The sequence below is a fragment of the Chelonoidis abingdonii genome, chromosome 8, assembly GCF_003597395.2.
Source record: "Chelonoidis abingdonii isolate Lonesome George chromosome 8, CheloAbing_2.0, whole genome shotgun sequence".
Taxonomy (NCBI): domain Eukaryota; kingdom Metazoa; phylum Chordata; order Testudines; family Testudinidae; genus Chelonoidis; species Chelonoidis abingdonii.
Genome location: NC_133776.1, coordinates 57,138,877 through 57,154,928, shown reverse-complemented (window position 1 = coordinate 57,154,928; position 16,052 = coordinate 57,138,877). Strand labels below are relative to the sequence as shown.

The window sequence follows — 16,052 nt, the reverse complement described above, 5'->3', positions numbered from 1 at the left end:
CTGTGTTTATTTCTAGAGGGAGAGGGAACCAGGGCAACTAGAAGAAAGGCCGACTGTGGTAGGTAGCTAAGAGTGGCTACATCTTCTAAAAGGGCACTGAGGTTTAAACATCGCTGCTTTGCCTGCTGTTGCTGCGTGTAAGGCCCGGCTCCCTGGCACTGTAGCAAGGCCGTGGCCACACCGTCCCTTTTCTGTAGCTTGTTTGGGGCTAGCACCACACAAACTAGAGTGAAAGGGGGAGGCTAGTGGGTATGGTACCTAGCCTGGCATTAATGTCATGGCTCGCTCACTTTCCCACTAACTGTCCCCACACAGCTGGGCTCTAACTATTCCCCCGTCACAGAAGGGGGCTGGCAGCCAGGACCAGGACTAAAACCTGCACCTCCTGCCGCCCCCGGCCTGTGTTTTGGCCACCGGCTCTTGTCAGGAGCCCCGATCTGTCCGCTGTGCTCGGCCCCGCCTACGTGGGCTTGCGAAGGGCCAATTGGCAAGTTCCGGCCTCCCAACTTGTGGGAAGCGCGGGGGTGGCTCCGCCCCGTCCCACCAGATCTCGGAGTCGGTGCTGGCCAATTAGGGCTGGGTCCGCTGGGCTCGTGATGGCCGCCTGAGGGGCGAGTGCGCGAGAGCAAGGGCCGGGATCCCGAACTAGCAGCGAACCGGCGCGGACGGTTGGAAACGGCAGTGTGTCAGGCAGGCGCGCGGTACGTCGCGGGGGGCTGTGCAGACAGTCGACGTTCGGGAGCTCTGGGGCGGGGCGGGGAAGTCGCCGCTCGCCCGGGACGACTGAGCTCGGAGACCCGGTGGTTGCTGGGGCTCTGGTCCTGAGCAGGGGCCACGCGGGTCTGTGCCTAACAGCCAGGCTGCTCCTCCCTCTCTTCGGCCCTTCCGGGAGTGGGGTGAGCTGGTTTCTCTTGCTCGCGCAGCCGACGGGGGATGTGGGGCTCATGGGGGCCGAGAGCGAGTCTCTGCCCCCCCCATCCCGGTATATGTGTGTGTGTTTGGGGGGAGGAGGGGTTCGAGCCTCTGTCCTGGAGCCTGAGGGCTGGTCCCTACAGGTCGAGCAGCGCTTGGGGACTCTGCCGGCCGTGACAGCCCCTGCCCTGCGCTCCCGGGGGGCCGCAAGGGAACCGGCCCTGCAGCTGCTTTCCTTGCCCGCGGTGCCACTTTCTTCCCCCATGGGACAGGCAGAGCCAGAAGGCCGAGGGTGTGCCGGAACAGGTGGTGCCCACTGCCTTCCGTGCGTGGAGAAAGGTGCTGCTCTTATCTGTCCTGTAGTTACGGCCCACAAGCTGGGTGGGGGTGGGGAGAGACGGACATGTTCATAAGCAAGTTCTCTGTACCTGTGACAGTGGCAGCATCTCAGTTTCTTTGTCTGGCTGCTGAAAGTTAGGGTATGCTCATCTTCCCTGATCATGGGTGGGCAGTTAACACTAGCTGGTGCCAGCTCCTTTAGGATATGGCCTGTGGAAATGTTCACTTGCTCTCTCGCTAGTTTTTGAAACTTTAAAACTTATCCCCCCCTCCGAAAAAAACAACAACCACACACAGAACAAAAAAGTTAAGTGCATTTCATTATTATAGAAGTTTCTTTTATTACAGTCTAAATTAGGGATGTAAAATATTAAATGGTTAACTGGTAAGGATTAGTCTTACTGTTAACCTGTCCTAACCATTAACCCCTCTCCCCGCGGCTGGCCACCCCTGGCATGGCCCCAGCCCCTCCTCCTTTAATCTGTTAACTGATTAAACAATGTAATTTTAATAGTTTAAATGGTTAACATTTTAAAGGATATTTACATCCTTACTCTAAACACTTCTAACTAGGTTTTAGGGTTAAGCTCTCAGGCAGTTAAAAGTAGTGGCAGCCCTTGTTTACAAAACTTCAGTCTTTTTTTAATATAAATCATTACATTGGCACCTCTATATACTCATTACTGTAATTCTGGTACAGTATCTTGTTAAGTTTAATATACATGGTCTGTTTAGAAAAAAAGTTTGCAACTTGTTATGCAATCCTTGTGCATGAGGGGCAGTATATAAATGTAATTGAGTTGCCTACCACTGAACTTCTGGAGGCTCCTATGGAGAGAGAGGTCACAATTGTTAGTGCTCAGTTATGACATTATTCTGCACTGTAAGACAGAAAATGAAGAAATATTGATAGTCTGTTTGAAAGAGCAAGATGTGAATGTGCCAGAGAATAAAGTTGTCATTTATAGTAGCTTATTTTCTTGCCAATCTTTTAAAATAAATTGCAATATGGAACATTCTTCAGAAAGTTCCTGCCCATGTGTATCAAAATCATAGTGACGTTTTCATACTGACTTTGTGGGAAATGTTCTGTGTGTTCCAAATGAACCAGCTGGGAGATGCAAGGCACTTTGTAACATGTTTTTAGGAATTATACTTGAAAATTCACCACAGGTTCCTTTAACATATTGCAAACAGGGTTGGTTTTTTTTTTTTGCTTGTACATTTAAACTATTTTGCAGTTGTGATGTTTTTATAATAGCTTTAAATTTCTTAGCTAGAAAAATGCAGATTGCAAGTTTTTTTATTTTAAAAACTGCTTCAGATTTTAAATTCTTGCTTTTTTTTAAAAAAAAGAACATTTTATTTTGAGTCCAGCAATTAAAAAAAAAATGAGAAGTTCTTCTCACTATGTATAGCTGGAAATCTGTTTCCAGGTAAAATTTTAAATTTTGTTTTCCACATATTGTACTTATACTGTCCTCTTCACTATGGTATCTGGATGCTTTACAACATTATCTAAACATCTAATTAAAAATGATATTTCAGAGTTTACTGCTACTGCTGACCAACTTACTGCAAAATGTGTTTCTGTATATCAAATTTGTAACTTATTATGAGTTTAACACTTAATTGATAGTTTTTAAAGTTAAATATTGGTGTCTTTCCTAATAAGTGATCACTTATTTGATTAGCAGCAGAGAATCCTGTGGCACCTTATAGACTAACAGACGTTTTGGAGCGTGAGCTTTCGTGGGTGAATACCCACTTCGTCGACGCAGGTAGTGGAAATTCCAGGGCAGGTTATATATGCTAGCAAGCAAGCTAGAGATAACGAGGTTAGTTCAATCAGGGAGGATGGGTCCTGTTCTAGCAGTAGAGGTTCACATCTCTAGCTTGCTTGCTAGGATATATATACCTACCCCTGGAAATTTCCACTACCTGCGTCTGACGAAGTGGGTATTCACACGAAAGCTCACGCTCCAAACACGTCTGTTAGTCATAAGGTGCACAGGATTCTCTGCTGCTTTACAGATCCAGACTAACACAGCTACCCCTCTGATACTTATTTGATTGTTGTACTGGAACCCCCACTTTAAATGTTGGGGCAGTAGAGAGGACAGATTAGAGAAGGGGAGAAAAAGGTAAAATAGAGGGAACATAGGCAACTTAATGGCAACCACAGGGAAGGTTTAATCGATTACATGCAGTTTAAGGCTAGAAGGGAGCATTAGATGATCTAGTCTGATCTCCTGTATATCACAGGCCATCAATTGCACCTGGTTACTCCTGTGTTGAGTCCAAATTTCATTCCTCAGAAGACTGAATTGTTGTGTTCCATAGCAGAAAACGAGAAGAGACGAGGCCAGGTCTACACTGCGATTTTAAATCGGTTAATGGCCGATTATACCGATTTAACGCTGTATCCGTTCACATGACGTCGTCATTAATATCGAGTTAAACGGCTCCTTAAATCGATTTCGGAACTCCTCCCAAACGAGAGGAGTAGCGCTAAATTCGATAGCGATAACTCGGATTAGGGTTCGTGTGGACGGAAATGACGTATTGGTCTCCGGGCGGCATCCCCAGAGTGCAGCACTGACCGCTCTGGACAGCAATCTGAACTCGGATGCAGCGGGCAGGTAAACAGGAAAGCCCCCGCAAACTTTTGAATTACATTTCCTGCTTGCCCAGCGTGGAGCTCTGATCAGCAGGCTGGCGATGCAGTCTGAAATCGAAAAGAGCTCCAGCATAGACCGTACGGGAGATACTAGGTCTGATCGCTGTATGGGGAGACAAATCTGTTGTAACCAGCTCCGTTACAGAACACGAAATGCCAAAGCGTTTGAATAAAAAACTCCAGGTACACAGCGCTGCGTGACAAGCGTAACGGAAGCCAGAGACTCAAATGGACGCTCATGAAGGGAGGGAGGGGGTACTGAGGACTCCAGCTATCCACAGTTCGCAGCAGTCTCTGAAAATTATTTGCATTCTTGGCTGAGCTCCAATGTCTGTAGGTTCAAACACAGTGTCTGGCGTGGTTCAGGGAACAGCTCCTCAGTTTATTTCCCCCCCCACATGTGGAAAAAAAAGGGAAAGATTGCTGTGCTATGGCGTTTGCTCAATGCACTCCGCGAAAAAGGCGCCAAAGGGTTGTCTGCTGCCTTCACAAAGGGAGGGTGAGGCTGTACCAGCACCACCCGGGAAATGTTTTCTGCCCCATCAGGCACTGTGCTCTCAACACGGAAGTGGGAACTATGGGATAGCTGAGGAACAGCTACCCACAGTGCACCGCTCCTGAAATCGATGGTAGCTTTGGACCATGGACGCAAACAATCGCTTTCAGATCCCACTGTGGACGCGCTAAACCGATTTTATTAGATCTGTTTTGTAATATCGGTTTAAGCTAATTCGAAATAATCGTGCAGTGTAGACGTACCCTGAGATGCTGTTAGTGCTGAGGGCCCCTGCAGTGTCAGGAAATAGATTAGATGGGATGTGACCTGATGATCCTAGCTGGTGATCCATGCTGGGGAGTAAGGTGACAAACTTCTCAAGGTCCCTGCCAATCTGACCTGAGGGAAAACTCCTTCATAACCTTAAATCTGTAAATCAGTTGAACCCTGAGCATGTGAGAGAGAGACACCAGATAAGCATTTAAGAGAATATTCTTTATACACCCTCAGAACATGGTTCACCCTCTCCGGTGTCCCATGTTCAGCAGTGATCAATGCCTGATGCCTCAGTGGAAGGTGAAAAAAATAAAATAAATAAATCCCAGAATATATCTGGCCAATTGTGCATCAGAGAAAAAATTCTGTCTTGATTCCTTCTTGACCCCTGGAGGCAACTGACTGAAACCCAGAAGGCCTGGTCTACACTGGGGGGGGATCGATCTAAGATACGCAACTTCGGCTATGCTATTCTCATAGCTGAAGTTGCATATCTTAGATCTACTTAGAATCACTTCACGTCCTCGCAGCGCGGGATCGATGGCCGCTGCTCCCCCATCGACTTTGCTTTCGCCTCTCACTGAGCTCGAGTTCAGCAGTCAACGGGACACCAATCAGGGATCGATTTATCATGTCTGCACTACCCATGATAAATTGATCCCTGATAGATCGATCACTACCTGCCGATCCGGTGGGTAGTGTAAACGTACCCCAAGTATGAAATTTGGTTGTAATCACTGTCTTAACGTGGAGCTGCAAGTGTTACATGCATGCTGAGTGATGCAGAGCTACCTGTTCTCTCTGTGGCTCATGAAAGGAGGGACTGAATAGGGGGATTCATAGACTCCAAGGCCAGAAGGTACCACCACAGCCCTCCAGCCTACCTTGCACCGACAGGTGATAGAATTTTTCCCAGAAGCTGGATTAAAGCACATCTTCTTGAAAGATATTTAATCTTGTTTTAAAGGCTCCAAGCAATGGTAGGTCCAGTACCTCCCTTTGTGAGTTGTGTTCCAAAACTTAATCCCACACACTGCCAGGAAACTGTTTTATGTCAAGGTTGTGTGTGTATAACTTCAGCTTCCAGCCAGTGGCTCTTGTTATGCCTTTGTCTAGGAGATTGAAAATCCCCTCACTATCAGATATCTTTTCCACATGGGATTACCTATACACAGTGATCAAGTCACATCTCAACTGTCTCTCCAATAAGCTGAATAGTTTGAGCTCCTTAAGCATCATATTATAAGGTTTGTTTTTCAGCCCTATAATCATCTTTGTGGCCCTTCTTTGAACTCTCTCCAGTATTTCTACATGTTTCTTGTATTGTGGGCATAGAATTGGATGCAGGATTCTAGTAGCAGTCTTACAAATGATTTGTACATAAGCAAGCTCACTTCCCTAGTTCTGCTTGATATTCCCCTTGATATATATCTGGTTATTGCATTAGTCCTTTGCCATAGCATTGCACTGAGAACTCATGTTGAAGTTGTTATCCATGATTCCTAAGTCCTTTTCTGACTCACTGGTTTCCAAGACACTCCTATTTTGCAGGCATAGCCCATGTTCTTTGTTCTGATGTGCATTACGTTGCGGTTGGCTGTATTAAAATGGACTCTGTTGGCAGAAATAATGCAGATGGGGGGGAGTGGGTCTTGCAGGAATGAAGCCCTAAAACAGGACTCATTCCCATGAACCAGCCACCTGTGCTCTTATTCGTCACCATTCTTCTCAGTGTCTTCATTGGGAGTGGCTCTGAGATATTACCACCTCCAGTGTTACCGATTAGCGGATGAGTCTGCCGTACATATTTCTCATCAGAGGCAATGGGTTGTCATTACCTGATAAAAGTAAGCATATGGTTTATCCTAGTAAACTTTGAGTGGAATGGGTAAGGGAGGGAGAGGGGGACTCTTTGAGGTAGCAACTTCAGTGTAGTAACTTCACCCGCCTATCGAGGCATCTGCCCTCTGATCCTTAAAATGGCTTGCAATCTTTAGATCTTATTGAAATGGTTATGAGGGCCAAAGTTAAGTGTGAATTTCCTGATAATAACTAGTCGGGGATGCTGCCTGAATACAGGCCAAGACAAGCTGTGGCCCATTTCCAGACTAAGGGGTACTTTTTAGGGAAACTTAGATTATGTCATATTGGCACTTTGCATGCCTCACAGACAGCTATGTTAGATTGTGACTCCAATTCAGGGTCTTAGTTCTAATGTATAAAGTCCTTTATGGACTAAAGCCTTGCTGACCATATCTCCATCAGTGACTCCAAAGATTTTTGTGCTAAGAAGGGGCCCTATAACTGACTGAGAGCTTACCTAGGGATGAGTTCTTTATAGCCTGGCCTGGGCATTTGGAAGGTCATAGAATATCAGGGTTGGAAGGGACCTCAGAAGGCGATCTAGTCCAACCCCCCTGCTCAGAGCAGGACCAGTCCCCAGCTAAATCATCCCAGCCAGACCTTTGTCAAGCCTGACCTTAAAAACCTCTAAGGAAGGAGATTCCACCACTTTCCTAGGTAACCCATTCCAGTGCTTCACCACCCTTCTAGTGAAGAAGTTTCCTGTAATATCCAACCTAAAATTCCCCCACTATAACCTGAGACCATTACTCCTTGTTCTGTCATCTGGTACCACTGAAAACGGTTTAGATCCATCCCCCTTTCAGGTAATTAAAAGCAGCTATCAAATCCCTTGTCTCTTCTGTAAGCTAAATAATCCCAGTTCCCTCAGCCTCTCCTTATAAGTCATGTTCTCCAGCTCCCTAATCATTTTTGTTGCCCTCCGCTGGACTCTTTCCAATTTTTCCACATCCTTCTTGTAGTGCGGTGCCCAAAACTGGACACACTACTCCAGATGAGTCCTCACCAATGCTGAATAGAGGGGAATGATCATGTCCCTCGATCTGTTGACAGCGCCCCTACTTATGCAGCCCAAAATGCTGTTAGCCTTCTTGGCAACAGTCAACAGGCTGTTAACTCCTATCCAGCATCTTGTCCACTGTAACCCCTAGTTCCTTTTCTGCATAACTGCTGCTTAGCCACTCGTTCCCTAGTGTGTAGCAGTGCATGAGATTCTTCTGTCCTAAGTACAGGACTCTGCACTTGTCCTTGTTGAACCTCATCAGATTACTTTTGGCCCAATCCTCTAATTTGTCTAGGTCCCTCTGTATCCTATCCCTGCCCTCCAGCATCTCTATCCTCCCAGTTTAGTGTCATCTGCAAATTTGGTAAGCGTGCAATCCATGCCATCCTCCAGATCATTAATGAAGATACTGAACAAAACTGACCCTTGCGGCACTCCACTTGATACTGGCTGCCAACTAGATATGGAGCCATTGAACCCAATGATCTAGCCAGCTTTCTATCCACCTTATAGTCCGTTCATCCAGCCCATACTTTAACTTGCCGGCAAGAATACTGTGGGAGACCGTGTCAAAAGCTTTGCTAAAGTCAAGGAATAACACGTCCACTGCTTTCCCCTCATCCAGAGAGCCAGTTATCTCGTCGCAGAAGACAATTAGGTTGTCAAGCATGACCTGGCCTTGGTGAATCCATACTGACTGTTCCTGATCACTTTCCTCTCCTCTAAGTGCTTCAGAATTGATGCCTTGAGGACCTGCTCCATGATTTTTGTAGGGACTGAGGTGATGCTGACTGGCCAGTAGTTCTCCGATCTTCCTCCTTCTCTTTTTTTAAAGATGGGCACTACATTAGCTTTTCCTAGTCATCCAGGACCTACCTGATCGCCATGAGTTTTCAAAGATAATGGCCAATGGCTCTACGGTCACATCTGCCAACTCCTTTAGCACCCTTGGTTGCAGTGCACCCGGCCCCATGGGCTTGTGCTTGTCCAGTTTTTCTAAATAGTCCTGAGCCACTTCTTTCTTCACAGAGGATTGGTCCCCTCCTCCCCATACTGTGCTGCCCAGTGCAACAGTCTGGGAGCTGACCTTGTTTGTGAAGAGGCAAAAAAAGCATTGAGTATATTAGTTTTTTCCACATTTTCTGTCACTAGGTTGCCTCCCCCATTCAGTAAGGGGCCCACACTTTCCTTGACCACCTCCTTGTTGCTAACGTACTTGTAGAAACCCTTCTTGTTACTCCTAATATCCCTTGCTAGCTGTAACTCGAAGTGTGATTTGGCCTTCCTGATTTCACTCCTGCATTCCTGAGCAATATTTTTATACTCCTCCCTAGTCATTTGTCCAATCTTCCACTTCTTGTAAGCTGCTTTTTTGTGTTCAAGATCAGTGAGGATTTCACTGTTAAGCCAAGCTGGTCGCCTGCCATATTTACTATTTTTTCTATGTATCGGGATGGTTTGTTCCTGCAACCTCAATAAGGATTCTTTAAAATACAGCCAGCGATACCTTTCCCCTTCATGTTGTTCTCCCAGGGGATCCTGCCCATCAGTTCCCCCAGGGAGTCAGTCTGCTTTTCTGAAGTCCAGGGTTTATATTCTGTGCTTGACTGTGGAAATATATCACCATGCGTCAGGAGGAACCTGAGACTATGTCATGGGTAATGACAGATGTATTACATCTGTCATTTTGTGCCTAGATACTATAATTAGGTATTGAAAAATGTACCAGATACATGTTAGCTAGAGAGCTTTACATCCAAATTCAGATAAATGATAAATTTGGGGGTAGGAGAAGAGAGACTACTTCCCCATTAGTGTTAAGAAGCAGCACCCATGTGAGAAGTCCAGCTCCCCTGCTACCAGCTGCTGGGAAAGTGGATTTTTATCACACTGCTGATCCCACATCTTGCCTGGGGCTAGACTTGTGCACATGTGCGTGCGCGCTTTTAGCTCGTAGCTATATTGTAAATTTGAATTTCTAACTGCTGGCAAAAATTAAGAGTTTTCTGTCTCATTAGTTGTTTCAGACCCTTCTGGGTCCTGCTAGGTTAGAGGTTGTTGGAGGAGTCTCCACTGTTATGCCCCTTCTCCCAAGCCTCTTTGCTGCAAGATGAGATGTCTCCACTACAAGAGACATTCCTCAATCTCCCTTGTTTGTGTCTCTTTCCTCTGAGAATAACCTAAGTGCTTGCTACTGCTGCTAATAATTTCCTCTTCAGGGTAGGGACCATGTCTAATACTAGATTTGTATAGTATCAGAGGGGTAGCCGTGTTAGTCTGGATCTGTAAAAGCAGCAGAGAATCCTGTGGCACCTTATAGACTAACAGACGTTTTGGAGCGTGAGCTTTCGTGGGTGAATACCCACTTCGTCAGACGCAGGTAGTGGAAATTTCCAGGGGCAGGTATATATATGCTAGCAAGCAAGCTAGAGATAACGAGGTTAGTTCAGTCAGGGAGGGTGAGGCCCTGTTCTAGCAGTAGAGGTGTGAAAACCAAGGGAGGAGAAACTGGTTCTGTAATTGGCAAGCCATTCACAGTCTTTGTTTAGTCCAGAGCTGATGGTGTCAAATTTGCAGATGAACTGAAGCTCAGCAGTTTCTCTTTGAAGTCTGGTCCTGAAGTTTTTTTGCTGCAGGATGGCCACCTTAAGGTCTGCTATAGTGTGGCCAGGGAGGTTGAAGTGCTCTCCTACAGGTTTTTGTATATTGCCATTCCTGATATCTGATTTGTGTCCATTTATCCTTTTCCGTAGTGACTGTCCAGTTTGGCCGATGTACATAGCAGAGGGGCATTGCTGGCATATGATGGCGTATATTACATTGGTGGACGTGCAGGTGAATGAACCAGTGATGGTATGGCTGATCTGGTTAGGTCCTGTGATGGTGTCGCTGGTGTAGATATGTGGGCAGAGTTGGCATCGAGGTTTGTTGCATGGATTGGTTCCTGAGCTAGAGTTACTATGGTACGGTGTGCAGTTGCTGGTGAGAATACGTTTCAGGTTGGCAGGTTGTCTGTGGGCAAGGATTTGTCTGCCACCCAAGACCTGTGAAAGTGTGGGATCATTGTCCAGGATGGGTTGTAGATCCCTGATGATGCGTTGGAGGGGTTTTAGCTGGGGGCTGTATGTGATGGCCAGTGGAGTCCTGTTGGTTTCTTTCTTGGGTTTGTCTTGCAGTAGGAGGCTTCTGGGTACACGTCTGGCTCTGTTGATCTGTTTCCTAATTTCCTCGTGCGGGTATTGTAGTTTTGAGAATGCTTGGTGGAGATTTTGTAGGTGTTGGTCTCTGTCTGAGGGGTTAGAGCAGATGCGGTTGTACCTCAGTGCTTGGCTGTAGACAATGGATCGTGTGATGTGCCCGGGATGGAAGCTGGAGGCATGAAGGTAGGCATAGCGGTCGGTAGGTTTTCGATATAGGGTGGTGTTAATGTGACCATCACTTATTTGCACCGTGGTGTCTAGAAAGTGGACCTCCCGTGTAGATTGGTCCAGGCTGAGGTTGATGGTGGGGTGGAAGTTGTTGAAATCGTGGTGGAATTTTTCTAGAGTCTCCTTCCCATGGGTCCAGATGATGAAGATGTCATCAATGTAGCGTAGGTAGAGAAGGGGCGTGAGTGGACGAGAGCTGAGGAAGCGTTGTTCCAGGTCAGCCATAAAAATATTGGCGTATTGTGGGGCCATGCGGGTGCCCATAGCAGTGCCACTGATCTGGAGGTATATATTGTCATCAAACTTGAAATAGTTGTGTGTGAGTATAAAGGCACAGAGCTCAGCAGCCAGTTGTGCTGTGGCATCATCAGGGATACTGTTCCTGACAGCTTGTATTCCATCTGTGTGTGGGATGTTTGTGTAGAGAGCCTCTACATCCATGGTGGCTAGGATGGTGTTTTCTGGGAGGTGACCAATGCATTGTAGTTTCCTCAGGAAATCAGTGGTGTCACGGAGATAGCTGGGAGTGCTGGCGGCATAGGGTCTGAGTAGAGAGTCCACATATCCAGACAGTCCCTCAGTGAGAGTGCCAATGCCCGAGATGATGGGGCGTCCAGGATTTCCGGGTTTGTGGATCTTGGGTAGTAGATAGAATAACCCTGGTCGGGGCTCTAAGGGTATGCTGATTTGTTCTGGTGTTAGTGTAGGGAGTGTCCTGAGTAGATGGTCCAGTTTCTTAGTGTATTCCTCAGTGGGATCTGAGGGAAGTGGCCTGTAGAATTTGGTATTGGAGAGTTGTCTGGCGGCCTCCTTTTGGTAGTGTCTAATGTAGTAGGGATGCTGTAATATTTTGCTTTTTGTAATAATTGCTTTCTCAAGTAGTTGCATGAAACTGACTTGATTCTTGACAGTTTCACAGTTGCCTGCAAGGTTCTGAATAGAAGTAGTGAAAACATCAGAGCATTAATTTAATTTAAATTTAAAGGGACATGTCATTTTGCAATCCCGTCACTTAAAAAAAGTTAAGTTTCAGATGTTGCACTTCATCCTGAATCCTCCTGCCAATTTTTGTGGTTTTTAAAACCACACCTTATTATTTTAAAGATTTTTTCCTTCCTCTTGCTATGTGGAAATAAACATACAAGCAGGGGAAATAGGGTATAGTGTGAAAATAAATACAAAACGGTGTATGCGTGTGTACACGTACACACACACACACACACACACACACACACACAGAGTAAACTATGGGGAAACATATTTTTCTCTAATCTTAGTGATAGTAATTTTAGGTAACAGTAGTAGGCAAATAATTTCAGCTGTGGTGTGGGTGGTGTTTTTTTGCTACTGTCCCTCCTAAATCTTGTTGCTTGTCACACTTTGAGCAGGAGAGGTATAGGAGCTGCCTGCCTACAGGCTCAGTAAGACAACAGTTGACCAATTTGCGTTGAAGGCTGTCTTTGCATAAGGTCTGACCACTTGTTTTTTTAATGAAAACTTTTTGGGGGGGTATGAATGTATGTCCCTTAACTCTACTGTGCAAGCTTCCCACTTGCCCAGATTATGTAGACAAGTAGATTTGCTTTCAAACTCTGTCTATAGTGAAGAGTGCATTAGAAATAAATGGATATGATTTTTTAAAGAAAAAGTATGTTTATTAGAGAACAAATACATTAGAAATTAAGCCCAACATTCAATTTATATTCTCTTATGTGGTAGCTGAATGGAGAGAGCTAAAAGTACGGTTTCTGTGTAGTTGAGGGTTGTGCAGGTTTTACGTGAAATTGAGGAAATCACACTGTCTCTTGCGGTGCTATCTGCTATCCGCACACCCACTGGAACCTCTAGTGCAGGGGATGTGGCTGAGGAAAAGGGAGCATGGCTAGTCCTTTGTGCTTAAACAATTCCTAGTTGCTAAAACTGTCCCTTGGGCCTATTGTAGATGGTGCAGTTTAGAGCAGACACAAAACTACTGTCCAAGTTACTCCTTCAATCCACAGGATCTCCAAAAGTGATGCTAAGTCACCTTTTCCATGTTCCTTTCCCCAAACTGCAGTGGGCACAAAGTATCTGGTCTTGATGATCTGGGCCAGAGTGCAAACAACGAACAAAGCATGTTTGTTTGTTTTTTTTGTTTTGTTTTTTTTCCTTTTGATGCATGTCATCACTAGAAGTGTAGTTTTTCTTCTTGGTATATTTTCAAACAAAATATTAGTGATGAGCACTTCATATTGGGTATGCTAATTGAATGGTAACATTTTCAACAATAACTGATATTTTTGCATACTTAATCTGGTTGGCATGCTGACTCCCTAATAATCTGGAACTGTTTATCTGTTGCAGAAGCCTACATCTTGAGGCTTCCTTGCCACCAGCACTGGGTGGAATAATTTAGACTCGGTGCTAGTCATTCCCTGTTCAAGTTTCTTCTCACTACTTGCTCCCATGTTCTCTGCCCATAGTTTCCTGTTTTCTGTCCATATTTCTGATTGAGTGTTTGGTTCGTTACTGCTTTTTTTGTTTTTGTTTTGTTTTTATTTTTTTTCTTCCCCAGTAGTTGGCTTTTTCAAACTCATTTTGATCAATTTTATTTTTTTAAATAATTTGATTATTTTCGTAGTTGAACAAATAAGTACATGAGGACTCCATGTATAATTTTTTTAAATGTAGAATTATGCTTTCCATTTGTAGAATCTTCATTTTGAAATGTTGTTTAATGAAAAATATCTATTTTTTTCTTAGGCATTATTCTCTGCATTCCCCTTTAGATATTTGTATATTGTTGCTGAATAATGGGGGAGATAGAAGGAACGTACAGAATACTGCAGACTCCTGGTTCTCGTTTGGGAGTCCAGAAGAATACTGGAGTGAGTACGCTGGAGCCAGACCAGAACCTTTCTATGGCAATGACACCTGCCAAAATGCATGAGAGGGATCTACCGATCAAAATAAAACTGTTGGACAACACTGTGGAAGTACTTGATGTTGAGGTAAGAAAGAGGTTCAGTCTGTTTTCAGGTAAGTTTAGTTTCAGGTAATGTAGAATTTACTGTATATACTGGTGTATAAACTGACAAAATTTCAAGGGAACTTCTGGAATGGATGTTCATATAAGACTCAAAGCAAGGGAAGAGAAGCCTCTGGTCCTCCTTCAGATCATAGAGCAGGTCACCAAACAGCTTACTCGTAAATAGACCTCATTTGCTCGTCTAAGACCTGCAAATGTGGTTCTTTTAAGGAGCATAAATGTTAGTATCAGAATTACGTATTTAAAATAACTTCTGTTTCACTGAACAAATATCACAAAGATGGCACACTTATGAGAGTTGGTTAATACACAGGAATCTACAGTAATTACGAATGTTAATGTTTTTTGCATTGCTGGAGCTTCAGGTATCCAGATGTGACCACTTTGTTTTATATTTTCATATCTGTCTTGGAGATCTTGCATAATTATTTTTCATTTCCTGATTAAAGACATAGTGCTCTCTTGATTTGGAGGTGGGAAAGCCTGAAATCTGTTTTCTTAAGTCCAATTTTTTGCACCTTCCTCAAATGAATTTGTGACGTCTAACCACACAGCTTGGCAATTTGAGTGTCCTTTCCACAGTGATCTGACAGTGTTCCCTGAAAGATTAGCCTTGGCATCTAGGTCTTTGAAGCTGGGTCAGTATTATGGTTGCTGAATAGTCGAGGCAGCCTTTAAAAATTAAAAATTGTGGGGTTGCTGTAGAAACAACGGAATATAATTTGTTTCTTCTCTTTACTTTTCCTTTTCTCCTCCCTCTTCCACCCCTCCCCCACCCAAAAAGTAAACTGAAAATATTTCACAGATAATAGGGTTAGAAGATGCCTTTCTATTTCAGTTAAAGTACACTCAACGTCCAGGTTATTCTATATTAGTAAAATCCTGACTCTTTTTTGGAGCAAAGGTACAAAGCTTTAAATTGCTGTGCAGTCTTCAGCCAGTTTTACTGAAAAAAAATCAAGAAGAGTGACCTCACTTAGAAATGTAGAAACTGGTACTTTGCGTGATTGTCCAGATATTTTTACTGTTGGTGTACGTGTGCCTTGTGTGCAAGATCTGCTTCTTTTGGCCAACAGTGTTTGTAAGGGCATTGGTGCAGCCCTGGGTATTCTTGCCTTCCCACCCCGGGCATAGAGAGCAGAGTGGACCAAATCATCCCTCATTTTCTTCTTACTGCCTGTGGCAGCAAGACAGAATCCTTGCAGTGTCTGCCTGTTTTGTTGCACCAGGGGTCAGCAACATGTCTGTGGTAATTTTTCAAAAAATTGAATGACATAAACACCCCCCGTCCGTCCATCCATCCGTCACTAAGTGTAGTAATTTTGTCAAGTGTCTGTCATGCAACATGGTGGTGCCGACTCCTGTGCTGCATCCTGAGCTAGGTGGTTGGTAAGGGTTAGGTGTGGGGTAGGTAGTTTTGTCTTGTTGTTCATTGGCACATTCAGCAATTTTTTAAAACTTTAGTCAGGTTCTAGGTTTAAGGCTAGAATCTTTCCACTTGCGTGAGGTTTCAGTGCCACTTAATGACAGGTACTCTTGGTGCCTATTTTGTTTAGGAGAGGAACATATTCCTGAGCAATGTACCATATGTTGATCCTTCTCTCAACAGACTGAAAAAGCTAGAGAAGCTGGCCTAAAATGTTTCTTCTGGAGTGGCTTTGCAAGCCTCCTTGGACATAGAAAGGGAGGACGCAGCTAGATCTCAGTCTTGTGGTCAGTCCCTTTCTGTGAGCGCCCTGGATAGGTGACATTCCATCCTAAGCTCCTGGGCTATGTTGACCAAGAGGCCTCCGTTATCTGCCTCCATTCAGGCTTCAAGAACTTCTGAAGAGTAGGAAGGAGCACTGCTCCAGAGCTGTAGGTCACCATCTCCAGTGCCTACTTAGACTTATTTTCTCACCCCAGAGAAGAAAGGGGTTGGTGTCCTATTCTGGAGGTCCTCACATCTGAGCTGTGTCTAGCATCCCAGCAAACCCTGTGCTTCCATACGCATTTGGCACCATCTTTCCGTGGTTTGCCCTGCCTCT

The 16,052-nt window shown here is 44.8% G+C and overlaps 1 protein-coding gene across 5 annotated transcripts in view; it reads left to right on the top strand.

The window, feature by feature from the left end:
• Positions 1-538: 538 nt before the first annotated feature.
• FARP2 (FERM, ARH/RhoGEF and pleckstrin domain protein 2) overlaps positions 539-16,052 on the top strand; it is a 204,508-nt gene continuing 188,994 nt past the window's right edge. For 2 of the 5 annotated variants that reach the window (XM_075068632.1, XM_075068629.1), the window contains exons 1-3: positions 539-690; positions 10,323-10,404; positions 13,740-13,987. In XM_075068632.1, the coding sequence (XP_074924733.1) occupies positions 13,790-13,987 (198 nt within the window). In that variant the 5' untranslated portion in view covers positions 539-690; positions 10,323-10,404; positions 13,740-13,789. Of the gene's footprint in view, positions 691-5,473; positions 5,684-10,322; positions 10,405-13,739; positions 13,988-16,052 lie in introns of those variants that run through there. The other 3 variants (XR_012656392.1, XM_075068631.1, XM_075068630.1) reach the window with 2 other exon arrangements.